Raw genomic sequence first — 15,549 nt, 5'->3', positions numbered from 1 at the left:
AGTTGATCCTCCTTCTCCTCTTTCCCCTCTTCTTGTTTACTCTTCGTCTCAAACCGCTCCAATTTTTCTTGTGACTCTTGCAACAACAGATTTTTGGGAGGACTTCCGTAGTTTCACAGCACACTCGATCTTTCAGCCATTTCATTCTAGAGTATGGGCCTCCTTTATTAGACTTAGACTCTGGACTAAACGTCTATTTGTGTTTTTCTAATTCAAACACAATTTGCTGAGTCGTTTGTCGTTAACGACTCCGGCTGACTCCATTATTACTTGTTTTGTTTTCCACAAGTTTCGATATTGCAAGTGATGGCAAACATGTTTCATCAGGTCAGGTTTCTAGTAGATTTTAGTTTTAGTTAGGGCTAGGGTTGAGGGTCTCCCTCCGATAATTAAAAGAAAAATCCCTCTTTAGGTTTAGACGTGCTGTTAAACTGCGGAAGTCCTTTGTGACTTTGCAATGAAAAAAAAAGTTATGTAATGATTTTCAATTGGTTTGGAACTTGACCGTTTAAGTTTTAACGACTCATTTCTCCCCGTTTCAGTTTCAGTAACAACTCGTCTGAAATCATCCTAGTCCCAGATCATCTTGCCAACATCATCTTCGTCAATTTCTCCCATGCTGATATCGACACACCTTGCAGTCATGTTACAAGTGGAAGACATCATAATCATATTATTAATTTGTTCTTTTCCTGTGAAATGCCTGAGTTTCACCAAATTGGATATCAACGGGAATCGATGGTTCGTGACAAATGAAGCAAAAGGTAAATTACCTCATAATGTACTATTGTCACCATGGTCACAGACATTCAGTTTCAGAATCGCAGTATTTATTCAAGTTCCCAATCAATCAAACTACAGTGTTTTAATATCATTCTATGGAACCTTATTTTCTAACAATAAAATATGTAAAGACTTATTGATCCACAAGTCTGTACTGCACGTATATTGTTTTTAAAAAAAGTTCATTTCTGGCTAGCCCTTCAACCTACAAGTGGGATCAGAGTTTTCTATATTACCATGTAATATCATTTTCACCAAGATTCATGGCGATGTATCTTTAAGATTATTTGTCCGTGCTGTAGGTTATTTGATAAACGTTTCCCCATTCAACTCAGGTGTGAATGAGGACTTCATATATTGCAAGATAGCTATTTGTTGTTGTTGTTGTTGTTGTTGTTGTTGTTGTTCTTCTTCTTCTTCTTCTTCTTCTTCTTCTTCTTCTTCTTCTTCTTCTTCTTCTTCTTCTTCTTCTTCTTCTTCTTCTTCTTCCCCTTCTCAGTGTTATTATAACGAGTCAAGGGAAAGTATTTATTAAATTGAATCTTTTTTGTTCTTTTTTTTTCTTTTTTTTTTTTTTTTCAAATAATTTTGTTGTTCTTTCACATGCAATAATTATATGTTTCATTTCCAATTCAAGTTTCGAACTGCTTACCACAGTGGGCAATACTATTGATTCTTTCTCAGGAATCCATCATGATGCAACAGTCCCAGGGTCAATGTACACAGACTTATTGCCAGCCACAGGAAAACTATCTCCATTGTACAGAGACAATGATGTGAAATACAAATGGATGGGCCGTTCTGACTGGAACTATTCCTCTACATTTTATGGTAATCTTACGGCTAAACTGGATTGATTGAGTTCTGGGATTTTAAATAATTTTCTTATCAAGAAACTCATTTTCTTATAATAACTGAAGTTTGATTTCCAACTGACTGAGACTGATTTTGTTTTTTTTTTATGTCTTTTAATGTTTTTGCTTTGTTTTGTCATTTTGGATGACTTTAATTTTAATATTTCTTTTTGTAAAGCAATGTATCTTACATTACTTTTCAGATATATGTTTGTTGTCTACAAAACATGCCATAAGGTTATTATTTTTATGATATTTGTATACCTTTCAAGGATTAAAGAAAAACAGTGGTTATTTAATTCTTAAATATTGAAACTGAAATTGTTTCACATCAAAATTTATCCAATTGGATCCTGATGGTTAACTCTCCTTCGAGTTCATATGCATGGAAAATCGAACAAATTTGTTTGATTTTCAATGAGGGTGAACTCGAGAGAGTTGAAGTACCTTCTTCACATTCGATTGGACCAATTTCAAACCCAGATTGACCCGTCTATCCACCCACCAGTGATTGGGTAATTAAGTCTGTCAAATCTGCCAATTTCATGCGCCCTACCCAAAGTATAGAAAACAAGTTTTACCGTTATCCATGAAGCATGAAACAGTGGCAGGCAAAGCAGAAAGGAAAAAAAAAAGAAAAAAAAAAGGGCAGCCTGTCTTGCTAGTCGAGGTAAACTTATCTTTTGGGATGATTTTTTTCTTTTATTTCTTTTCCGCTATGTCCAGCACTGTTTCTTACTTATCTTTTCAGATTATTATCTCACACCAATTCTTGCTTCCAAATTTTTCATCTACACACTGTCTATTCAATAATACTGAATCCATGCATATTTTTGGCAGTAAAAGACTTCTTTAAGAACATAATTATCTGATTTTTGTATTGGTAACGATGGAAAGCAGATTTCTGTACAGAATAGAAGAGGATGTGTTGTATAAATCAGTGGTCGAGTGGTTAAGGCATTGCACTGTGACCCGGAAGGTCCCGGGTTCGAGCCCTGCTTCAGGGACTTTCTTTTTTTTTCTTGGGCAAGATTATTAACCCCCAATTTGCTCACTTGAACAACATGGGTGATTGGTGTTGACATGAGACATCTTGTTTGATGAATTATCTCTATTCCTTCATGCAATGCCTAGGAGACGATATTTTATGATATCATCGCGAAAGGGCATTAAAAAAAAAAAATATTCTAGCATGTTTCCTCCAACTTCTCGGACAATCCAAAAAAGGTCGAGGAAACCTTTCCTTTCCATAATGACTTGATGGGGAGGGGTAGTGTGGCTCAGCGGAATGGACTTTGTTACACACCCAAAAGATACCCAGTTCGATATCCATCATGCAGTGATGCCAAAACTCCGGTCTGGAGCAAAATATTCCGGGTTACGGGCAACTTCCGTCAAATTCTGGTGAGGTCAATTTGTTCCAAGGATATCCCCCCCCCCCCTTTCCAACCACCACATCATCATCACTGCCACTATAACTACAACCACCATCACCATATCACTACCACAACTACTACAACCACCACCACTACATCATCATCACTACCACTACAACCACCAACACCACATCATTATCACAACCACGACTACAACCAACACCACTACATCATCATCACTAGCACTATTACTATTACTACAACCATCACCACCACCACCACATCATCACTACCACTACTACTGCAACCACCACTACCACATCATCATCACTACCACTGCTACTACAACCACCAACACATCATTATCGCTACCACTACTACTTAACCACCACCACCACATCATCATCACTATCACTACTACTTAACCACCACCACCACATCATCATCACTACCACTACTACTATAACCACCACCATCATATCATCATCACTACCACTAATACTACAACCACCACCACCATCATCATCACTAACAACCACCACCACCACCACATAATCATCACTACCACCACTACTGCTACTACTTCCAATACTACCACATCATCTGAACTAACACTACTACCACCACCACCACCACCACATTATCACTACAACTACATCTACAACCACCAGCACATCACCACTACTACTACAACCACCACAACCACATCGTACAACTCCACTACTACTGCAACCACCACATCATCATTACTACTACTACTACTACTACTACTACTACTACTACTACTACTACTACTACTACTACTACTACTACTACCACTACTACTACTACCACCACCACCACATCATCATTACTGCCACTACTACTACTACTACTACTACTACTACTACTACTACTACTACTACTACTACTACTACTACTACTACTACTTCTACTAACTACTACTACTACTACTACTACTACTACTACTACTACTACTACTACTATACTATTACTATTACTATTACTATACTACTACTACTACTTACTACTACTACTACTACTACTACTACTACTACTACTACTACTACTACTACTACACTACAACCACAACATCATCATCACTCCCACTACTACAACAACCACCACCACCGCATCATCATCACTACCATTACTACTACAACAACCACAATCACTCATCATCATCACTACCACTACTACTACAACCACCAACACCACATCATCCTCACTTCCACCAGTACTACAATCACTACCATTAGGTTTTGGAGCTTTACTTCATTTGAAATAAGGAAACTTTGTGATTGTATTTGGCATTGTATTTATAATATATCATAATATAATTATAATCAGTTGTCTGTTTAGAACTATACAATATGTAAACACAATGCCAAATACCATCCCAATTCCCTTTTCTTGTGTGGGGAAATTCCTCTTTCGGCATTGAAATGCCTACGAGTGGTGTCTGAAATTCCTCGTGAGCAAAATTTAAAGTTGGCGTCTCTGCATCGTGATATGTGGCCTTCAGAAACCACCTCTCTCTAGCTCAATTTGTGGTGCGGTGCTGCTGCTGACACCTTTGGCAGTAAAAGACTTCTTTAAAAAGATAATTATCCGATTTTTTTATTGATAACAATGTAAAGCAGATTTCTGTATGGAATAGAGGGGGATGGTTGCATAATTAAACGGTACACATACGTAACTGTCAATGCCACAGTTAATCATCAGTGGTCCAAAAAAACTTTAATAGATTCATTTTTAAAATGTTGGCTGAGTGAAATTATTTCGAGGAAACTGTGTATGAGGTAAAATTTAGTCAGAGGAAGGAATGGAATGGTAACAAAGAATAATAATGAAAAACATTGGGACATTCAAATGAGTTTGAAGAAACCATGCTGGAGTGTAAATAAATGGATTCCTTTGTTTATCTTTAGTGGAATTTTTCTCCTTTAGGGTCTATATTTAGAAAAGATTGAAATAATCCAGGCATCAGTCGCAGTGCAGTACCAAAAAATGAGATGCCAACAGTGGGACTCAAACCCGGATCCTTTGGATGGAAGTTCAATACCATATCTCCTTTGACCATCTTGCTACTTCATGCTTGAAGAAATAAATTCTTCTTCTTCTTCAAGTACCAAGTCTGTGCCAGACATTGGTGATCATTCATCTCTATGATCAGATAACCTCAGAAAACGAATATTACTCTTCTCTTTCTTTGTCACCCAGCTGTTCAAACTATTCAAATATGTTTTTCTTGGTCTACCTTTACTCTTTTTACCTTCTATCTTTCCTGTGAGAGCAAGATGTTCAATACATTTATGTCGATTTAGGTACACTAAAAATTGCATTTGTCTTTTTCTTATTGTATTAGTATTAATAACCTTTTAGTTTCAGCTTGCTATAATACTTCATTAGTTTTCTAAATAACAATGGAAATTGAATGTAAGCTTCAATTTAATATACGAAAACAGATAAAATGGACGTTTTGGGTTTCCCCTTTATCAACAAAACATATAAATATCTATTGTTTTATTTTAATTCGTGCTTCCTTACAAAGGAGCATACTATTTCCTGCCCATCACTGTTTTTGTTTATTCATCTTAACAACACCACTACCACATTAGTCGTGTTTCATTCATCCTGTTTTGTTGATAAAGGGGAAGCCCGAAACATCCATTTTATCTGTTTTCGTATATTAAATGAAGCTTACATTAAATTTCACATTGTTATTGATAGTTTACAATTCTATTAGACAGGTAAGGGATAACAGATTTCTCCATTTCTACCAAGACAACTTGTAAATAATTACGAGGCATTATCATTATTATTTCAATTAAAACTTTTGAATTTCCACTTCCAGTCTCTAGCTCTATGTTAAGTGCCAAGGAAATCAACTTAGTGTGCGATGGTCTTGACACAGTTGCCACAATTTACATCAATGGACATTTGGTTGGAAAGTCTGACAATATGTTTGTTAAATCGACTGTCAGAGTACGTGATAATGTGCAGGTAAAAAAGAAGATTAATTTGGATATTTTTTATTTCTTTGAACCGTAATATATTTTAAAGCAATCCTTAATTATACAACAACAACAACAACAACAACAACAACAACAACAACAACAAATGCTGAATATGTTATTTGAATTAAATAAAAATGTCAGCTAGACGGCATGGACAATAGTGCCCATCCCCTGACAATTTGAATGAATCATTTTTAATATCTGGCGAGACAAGTCTTGCCAGTATTCTAAGTACCAATCTTTTCACCTAGAATGAATTGATAACTGGATCTTACTAGAAGCCGTGATGATAAAGGTGAAGTTGTCCTGCTAATAGGACATACTGCTCCTTCCTAAAAAAGAAACAATTTTTTATTTTATTTTTGAGACACATATTTTAACATTCTAATTATTAAATAAACCAGGTTATTACATCTTTTTTGTTGTTGTTGTTGTAAAAGTGAACATTTTATATTTATTTGCTACTTCATATGCCCTGTGCTTAATTTCTACATAAATGCAAGATGCATGGGAGTAGATTTCACTTTGTAGTGAACACAATGGGAGTAGATTTCACTTTGTAGTGAACACAATGGGAGTAGATTTCACTCTGTAGTGAACACAATGGGAGTAGATTTCACTCTGTAGTGAACACAATGGGAGTAGATTTCACTTTGTAGTGAACACAAAACTGCTAGAAGCTGTGGACTATAAAAAGTGTTGAAATAAATATTGATAAACAACTTCCAGAAAGAGCAAAATACTTAACTAATAATGATTAGGACTCAAATGCCTTCCTCAGCAACAAAACAAACAAAAAAAAAAAAAACCCAAACAGAACAATCAACAAAAAAAAAAAAACCCCAAACAAACAGAACAATAAAAAAAAAAACCCAGCTGAAATGGAATACTGTACATAAAATCCAGATAGTCATTTATCCAAAGTGGACGTACTCAGGACTTTTCTCTCATCTACCTAGATTTAACTTGAAGTATTAAATTTAACTGTTTTTGTTGTTGTTGCTGGCAGTGTCAGCTTCTAATAGTCTCATCTCACACTACAATTTGTTGGTGCATTTGTGTACAGTCGCAAATCCTCCCAATAGCTTGTCACAATAAAATGCTCGATCTGATGCTCTGCAGTTTTGGGTTCTGAAAGGTTTCGAAAGTATTATGTAATATAATTCTTTTTTTTGAAGCTATTATATTTTTATTACATTGTGCAGAACCACTAATCGTGTGCAAAATGCTTTACAAAACACTTCAAGTTTTCACGAGTTTTGCTGTCATTATATTTTTTTTACAAATTATCTCTACTCTCTCGACTAGAATGGGAACAACACCATTTCAATCCAGTTTAAATCAGCTGTCATGGAAGCAGCGTCGAGGACTAGTCTGTATCCATACCCCATTCTACCTAATTGTCCAGCCGACGTCCAACATGGGGAGTGCCATGTCAACTTGATACGAAAAGAACAGTGTTCATTTTCATGGGATTGGGGTCCATCTTTTCCCACTCAGGGCATTTGGTAATTTTTTTTGTGTCTTTAAATATATATAAATTGGATCCATTGTCTTTAATCGGTATTATGTCAGGCTTATTAAGATGTGGACAATTTAATTTGTGAGGCATGGATCTAGTTTTTAGAATGAATATGATTGACACGGGTCAAGCTTTTAGGTTTTATTAAGAAGAATGAATATAATTGAAATGGGTCAAGCTTTTAGGTTTTATTGAGAAGAATGAATATAATTGACACGGATCAGGCTTTTAGGTTTTATTGAGAATAATGAATATAATTGAAATGGGTCAAGCTTTTAGTTTTTATTGAGAAGAATGAATATAATTGATACGGGTCAGGCTTTTAGGTTTTATTGAGAATACAAAATATAATTTAAATGGGTCAAGCTTTAGTTTTTATTGAGAAGAATAATATAATGACATGTCAAGCTTATTTTATGAAAGATAATAAAATTGGCGTGGGTCAAGTTTTTTGGTTTTATTGAGAAGAATAAATATAATTTCTGAAAGTGATAATATATTATTATTATTATTATTATTATTATTATTATTATTATTATTATTATTATTATTATATGACATGACGCCTGTTAGGTGATATTAAAATTTTACCGACAGAGACAATGATGTTAACAGCTAGGTACTCATTTTACACCTGAATACGGTGAGAGATTGTGAGTAAAGAGCCTTTTCCAAGGACTCAACTATGCTCTGATCGAGGCTTGAACCTAGGACCTTCCAATCCGAAAGCGAGTATCATACCACAAGACCACATAGCCGCACAAGTGTTTCACCTTGACATAATATCTATCTACTTGATATGATGGGTCACATTTTTAATGCAATGAAGATTTTATCAAAATATGTTGTTTTCATCTTCAAATACAATACATTGTATTTATTGTGGTGAAGGAGATGAAGACGCCCACCATATACTCCATACCTGCCCTTAGAATGCACAGCAAGACAGATTTTTGGCCTAGTATCACTCTTCTGACCCTGACAGAACTGAGGAAGACAACGGCGTTCCTATATTAGTTTTGTTTAATAAGATTTTATAAAGGAAGTTGGTGTTAAAGTATTTTTATTCTGTAAATACATCTTTGTATCCTCAGGAAACCGATTTATCTAAATGTATTCAACAGTGCCATCCTCACATCTCTGTCAGCAATCACGCAGAAAGGTAAGTAATTCAATTTAAATTCAAAGCATTACTTCAGTTAAAACAAGCATTGGCCGACGAATTTCATCGCTTTGAAGATTCATTGGGTTACGAAATTCAAAGATTGTCGTCTCTCTGACAGTCATGTGGAGGGTACCATACTATTTGAGTCCCAGATTCATTAAAAAAATGTCTATTGTCCTCTTTTCATTTCTTGTTGTTTTTCCTTTTTCACTCACCTTTTTCAATGATAGGTTATGGCCTTATAGTGGGGTGGTGGTGGCTTGCCATAAATCCCCAATTCAACCAGTACTAGCCACAGTTCCAGGCAATGACTTGCAATTTTTGTTTTCGTCATCATCTCTTCCCCCCCTTATTTTCCCCTCCCCCCCCCCCCCCCATAACTCCTGTGCTTTTATGGTCTTCTTATGAGAATACGACAAATTAAATGGCATAACAAATTTAGAAATGCAGATCTATGGGAAATGACAGACCATGAAGAAATAGAGGTAGAAATTATCAGGAGGAGGCTACACCCTGAGAAGGCCTACAACAAATATTACCAGACAGGCTCTTCTACGGAACCTACAGGGAACGAGGAAGAGGGTTGGCCTAGGAATAGCTGGAGGAGGGCATTGATGGAGGATCTAAAAACTGAAGGCTTAACATGGAGAGAATCTGAGAAGATGGCATAAAGCCAGACAAGATGGAGGGGATTCGTCGATAGCCGGAATGAAGGTCCTAAGAAAGTAAGTCTGGTCTTGTGATAAGACACTCACTTTAGATATGTGAGTCCCTGATTTGAGTCCCATTGAGGGCAGCACAAAGTTGAGTCCTTGGAAAGGGGTTTTTATTCATATTTTGTCACCTTTCTCATGTGTAAAATGAGTACCTGTCTGGTAACAGTGTTGTTTCTGTTGAAAACAATATTGTAATTGTGTAATAACTTTACAGTGTGATGAACACATTTAGTGGATATTGTAATTGTGTAATACTAGCGTTATATCTCATCCGATATAGGTTAAGTGTTGTTGTTGTTGTTGTTGTTTGCTTGGAACTCCTTTTTAAGTGTGCTCAGCACATTTAGTGGATATTGTGCTATATTAAAAAATCTCTAATTTTAAATTAAATTTTACCTCTTTTCTCTCCTTTTCCATTATTTCCAGTCAATAGCCAGTGGTTTGTAATTGTAGATGCATTTTTCGATGTTACTAAGGAAGGTCAAGGAGTTAAAGGTCAGCTCCACTTAGCCATGAATGAGTTGGGAGTTCATGTAGACAAGGCCATTGTTGTTTCCTCTGCAACAAACAGGGTCAAAGTGAAACTCACTATACCAAAGGTATGTGGTTTGAATTTCGATGGATAGATGGGTGGATGGGTAGACGAAGTGATGGACAGATAGATGGATTGATATATATTGGATGTAGAGAGGAATGGATGGATGGATATATAGATTGATGGATTGATGTACAGAGGAATAGATGGATGGATCGATAGATGAATGATGTATATTGGGATGGTCGGATGGTCAGATGGATGGATGGATGGATGGGTGTATAGATTGATGGACAGATGGATTGACGTATGGATAGATGGATTGATGTGTAGAGGGATAGATGGATTGATGTATAGGGGAATGGATGGATTGATGTATAGGGGAATGGATGGATTTATGGATGAATAGATGGATGAACGAATCTGTGCATTCACTGTTTTTCCTCACCAGTCCAACCACTTGTCATACTTGATAAGAATTGTTTTCAAAAACAGACTTACGCCATTTCAGAAAGAAAAGCAAATCTTGATATCTATTATTTATTCACTACATATCATAAATTAAAAATTCAAGGACTCATTCATATCTGTCAAGGTGTAGTCAAGCAATGGTCATCGGACCAATATCAAATCATTCAATCAATCAGTCAATCAATCAATCAATCAATCAATCAATTCGTCAATTAATCAATGAGTTCATCAGTCAGTCAATCAAACAATCAATTTTCAACCAATCAATCAATCAATCAATCAGTCAATGAGTCAGTGTCAGTCAATTAATTAAAAGATCAGTCCATCAATAGATCAATCAATTAATCAGTTAGTCAATTAGTCAATCAATCAACCATTCAATCTGTCAATGCATCAACCAGTTAATCAGTCAATCAACCATTCAATAAATTAATCAATCGTTCAGTCTATCAATCCTTTATTCATTCGAATTATTATATCTCATTTCTGTTTTTGTAACTCATTGGAATCAGGACGTTCCTTTGTGGTGGCCGAGGGGTTACGGAGACCAAAGGTTATTCAACCTCACTGCTACCTTTAGTACCACGTCTGAGAAGACCTTTAAGTCACTTCAGATTGGATTTCGCACTGTGGAACTGATTCAGGACCCTGTCTCCAATGATACATCCAAGGGTAAGATGAATCTTTCCTTTTAACCTTTGAATCCTGACCTTTTGAACTTAAAATCTCACATCACTGGTCTCCCAGTAAAATTTGACCTCGTATATAAATTTTTTTTCTTCTTGGAAAAACGGAACAATATTGCAAAAGAGGAGAAAAAAAACCCCCAACAAACAAGCAACAAACCAATCAACAAAAGAAAACGCATACCCCCCCCCCCCCCCACAAAACAAACAAACAAACAAACAAAAAACAAACAAAAATTACAACAACAAACAAAAAAAAATGAACAAAGGGTCTGGATGCTGTTTTGAGCTTTTATTTGAATTCATTCAAATTTTGATTTTGTGATTTTGTTTGTTTTTTTAAAAGTCGAATTAAAAATTCCAAATAATAACATTTTTGAGACAAATCAAGATGCTTATTATTGTGAGCAAATAAATGTAGTCTCTCATACCGATCCCTCCCTCAAACCTCATAATTCTGATGATTTTGACTTTATACAACTTTTCGTTTTCAGCATTTTCGTTCACACACTCATACACACACACACACACACACACACACACACACACACACACACACACACACACACACACACATATATATATACACATATATTATCTTAATACTGGCAGGCGTATAAGGCCTGGGTGATTTCCTTCAATTTTTTCCCTGTAGCTTTTGTTCTGGTCCTCACAGCTTCCACAAAACCTGACACTTGAGCAAATTTAATCAAGATACAGATTTTATTTAGCTACCAACTCTGGTGATAATCAGATTTTTTCCACCAGATTTGGATTTTTTAAAACCAAATTTTGAGAAAAGATGATAAAGAAATTGTATTTTTGCTCAGAAATGACTAAATTGTTGACATCCAGCTCAAAGTGCAGAGACATCGCTTTCGAGAAAAATGAAAAAAAATAAAAACAGAATAACTTTTAATTATCATGCTTGTGATTTAAAAAAAACATGGATGTAATGACATCTTATATTATTATGATGTTTGGATAGCCGGGGTGGGGGTTGTACTTGGGTTTTAGCTAAAAACGATAGAAATGCCCATCCGGTGCTTACACAGTTAGTCTTGCCTTGTTATTAAGTTGCAACTCCGTGCTTTTGTTTTAATATTTTCAGGCAGAGAATTCCATATTCGGATGGTGCTAAGAAAAAACGAGTTGAGTTGAGCATTAACTTGTGACTGCAGGACCTGGTATGAGTGTTCTTTTCTTTTGCTTTGTGCATATGACTATCAATTGGGATTGTTGTCAGGCCTTAAAGAGGACTTTGGCTTTTTGTATAGTGCGTTTCTCATGTAAGGGCGACCAGTTTAGCCTCTTGCGCATCTCACTGATGCTTTTAGTCCTCCTGTAATCGTTACAAACAAATCTATATTCCCTGTTTTTAACTTTCTCGAGCTGTTCTATCTGCTTTTTACACTTGGGGTCCCAAGCGCATGCACTATAATCTAAAATAGGCCGTACGAAGACTTTATAGGTGTCTCTGCCAGACTTCTACTGTGTCATTGAACTGAACAACACTATTGATGCTATGCTTTAAGTAAAACACTCACAACATCTACTGCCGGATATTATGTACCAATACACAAAACCATTAACCAAAACCTTAAATGTTTATAGTCTGATTGATGTAATTTAGTGAGTACTCATCAATACAATGGTTGTCTGAAAACAATAACAAAGAGCTGAGTGCCTTCAATTTTGTTTCTTATCAATCACTCCTAAAGCATTTTAAGTGTTAATTCATAACGTAAATAAACGTAAAAAGTATGTATTTTGAGTTGTACAGATTATTTTCTTCAAATTTGAATTTTTACCTCCATAGATATACAGATTTTTTGTTTGTTGCTTGTGTCAAGTCTGCTTCTATGTCATCCACCATCACGTTGATTTCTGAATTCTTAACTTAGCTTATTCCCTTCTTTCAGAGAGCTATAAGGCCCAAGTTTATCCCTGTTTCTATTTGGACAACATTGGTTATTTCTGGTGACATCAGACATCTTGTTTGATGGATTATCTATATTCCTTCATGGAAGGCCCAGAAGACGGTATCTAAAGGATGTATTTTAAAATTATAAAAATAACCTTAAATAAATGGACAAAAGCAATTGTCGAGATTTTTTTCTGACCCCCCCTGTTCCCCCCCCCCCCAGCATTGGTTGGATAGCTGGGTCTGTTAATCTGGTGGAAAGTAATTTGCAATAGACTAGCGTTCTATCGAAAGTTTTAAACTCCGGGTCCATGAGTCCAATGATTCGGAAGGACTACTTTCTTATTCTTTTATTATTATTATTATTATTATTATTATTATTATTATTATTATTATTATTATTATTATTATTATTATTATTATTATTATTATTATTATTATTATTATTTATTATTATTATTAATATTATTATTATAACACTGCCATTACTTTCCTCTTTTCTTTCTTTTTTTTTTCTTTTAAAACTATCCTCTTTTTTTCACCCCGGCTATCCAAACTTCTTCGTTTGTTATTCTCTCTGTCCATTTGATGTTTAGCAATCTTCTGTACAACCACATTTCGAAAGCTTCTAGACGGTTTTGACATTCCTTGTCTAGAGTCCAGGTTTCACACGTGTAGAGGAGAAATGAGAGAAAGTACGTTTGGATCACCTTAAGTTTAATGTTTAATTTAATATTGGTGGCAGAAATGACTGTCTTAGATAATGGAAGATGTTTTTAGTCATCGTAATTCTTTGTTTTATTTCTACAAAATCTCTAGCATTGTTCATGATGGTTGCACCGAGATATTTAAACTTTTTAACTTGTATGATATTTTCCCCTTTGCTGGTGAGGTGAAAAGATGGATCTGGATTTTGTTTGTTAACGACTATGCACTCGGTTTTCTGACATTCAGCAAAAGTCCATTCGCTTCACTACCAACCACTATTTGGTCAAGCATGATCTGAAGGTTTTCTGGTGTGTAAATCATAAGAACTGCATTGTCCACGTACCTCAGGTTTGTCAAATTCTCACCTCTCACACAGATTCCTGGTACTTCTTCAATTTTACAGAAGATCATTTCAGTGTACATGTTGAAAAGTTTTGGTGATAAAACACATCCTTGCCTCACTCCTTTTTTTAATATTAAAAAAATCGGAGGTCTCATGGTCCAATCTTACACATGCTGTTAGGTTCCACTACAAATTTTTAAAAAGGGGCGGTCATAATGTTCTATTCCAATGGATGTGGGTACTTCAAAAAAGAGCTTTATATTTAACTTTATGTTTAAAGCGCATACGTTCATGTGTTTGTGTGTGTGTATGTGTGTGTGCGTGTGTGCACTCGTGTATACATTCAGTTAAGTGTGTGTATGTATGTGTATGTAGGTGTATATATGTTATGTGAAGCGCGTCGAAGCTTCGGCATAAGCGCTATATAAATGTACATTTATTATTATTATTATTAACTGACTAGAAGGTGTTTGAAAAGTACACGAAGCCGAGGTACGTGCTTTTTTTTTCTCTCTCAATAGACCTTTCTAGTATTTTTTAAAATGTGAAGATGGCTTTCACAGTACCTTTGCCTTTCACGAAGCTGAATTGTTCCCTACCAATCCCTGGTGAAGTCTTATTTCTCATTCTTTTCATTATGATGCTTAGGAGGATCTTTGTGATCTGGCTCATGATGTTGATCGTGCGGTATTGATCACAATCTTTTGAACTCATTTTTTTCGGGAGTGTGATAAAGACGGACTGTCTCAGCTCATTTGGTACGATGCCTTTGCTGTAGATCATATTAAAAACTTTTGTTAGTATGTCCATTTCCTACATCGCCCAGAACATCCAAAAGCTCGATTGAAATGTTATCCTGTCCAACAGCTTTCCTTTCATCATAAGCAGCCCCTGCTTCACCTTCATGATTGTTGTACCACGACCATTCTCTTGCAAGTCTTTGTGGTCGAGTCCCTGTCATCGTCTGCGTAAAGATTTTTAAAATACTGTGCCCATTGATTTAATATTTCATCGTTGTTCATGATTATATTTTCATTTGCATCTGACCAGCAATTGACTGGTGATATAATAAATTGATAATGAAATCTAGATAATGCTTTGCTTTCATTATTTGAAACTGTTTTTGGATCTGCTCCTCATGTAGTGCTTTCCAGTTTTCTTAGGAGATTCTTTCTTGTGGCCACCTTTGCTTTTGTTTTCTTTGTGAGCTGAGAGAACGACAGTGTGCGGTTTAAGGTGACACTGAGGTACACAGGAAATGTGTTGTTCTCCAATTTGTTCCCATTTCAGGACAACTGCACTAGCCCTTTGCTATTCATCAACCGAATACGCCTCACCAGTCTGGGCAAGATCCTGCCATGCCAAAAGATTGACCCTACTGCAGTTCCAGTCCTCCATCGGCTGGCTGGCATTGCACCTCCCCACATTCGAAGAGCCACTGCTTTC

At 35.8% G+C, this 15,549-nt stretch overlaps 1 protein-coding gene across 8 annotated transcripts in view; it reads left to right on the top strand.

The window, feature by feature from the left end:
* Positions 1 to 15,549, top strand: part of LOC144957789 (beta-mannosidase-like) — a 36,802-nt gene that overhangs the window by 7,178 nt on the left and 14,075 nt on the right. For 6 of the 8 annotated variants that reach the window (XM_078889213.1, XM_078889216.1, XM_078889212.1 and 3 more), the window contains exons 2-8: positions 543 to 764; positions 1,468 to 1,614; positions 5,871 to 6,019; positions 7,342 to 7,541; positions 8,650 to 8,717; positions 9,863 to 10,035; positions 10,955 to 11,114. In XM_078889213.1, the coding sequence (XP_078745339.1) occupies positions 617 to 764; positions 1,468 to 1,614; positions 5,871 to 6,019; positions 7,342 to 7,541; positions 8,650 to 8,717; positions 9,863 to 10,035; positions 10,955 to 11,114 (1,045 nt within the window). In that variant the 5' untranslated portion in view covers positions 543 to 616. Of the gene's footprint in view, positions 1 to 20; positions 328 to 542; positions 765 to 1,467; positions 1,615 to 5,870; positions 6,020 to 7,341; positions 7,542 to 8,649; positions 8,718 to 9,862; positions 10,036 to 10,954; positions 11,115 to 15,549 lie in introns of those variants that run through there. The other 2 variants (XM_078889208.1, XM_078889215.1) reach the window with 2 other exon arrangements.

The sequence above is a fragment of the Berghia stephanieae genome, chromosome 12, assembly GCF_034508935.2.
Source record: "Berghia stephanieae isolate SIO BIC M18660-M18661 chromosome 12, UCSD_Bste_1.3, whole genome shotgun sequence".
Taxonomy (NCBI): domain Eukaryota; kingdom Metazoa; phylum Mollusca; class Gastropoda; order Nudibranchia; family Aeolidiidae; genus Berghia; species Berghia stephanieae.
Note: the sequence above shows the minus strand (reverse complement) of the source record. Positions and strands in the feature narration are given on the sequence as shown.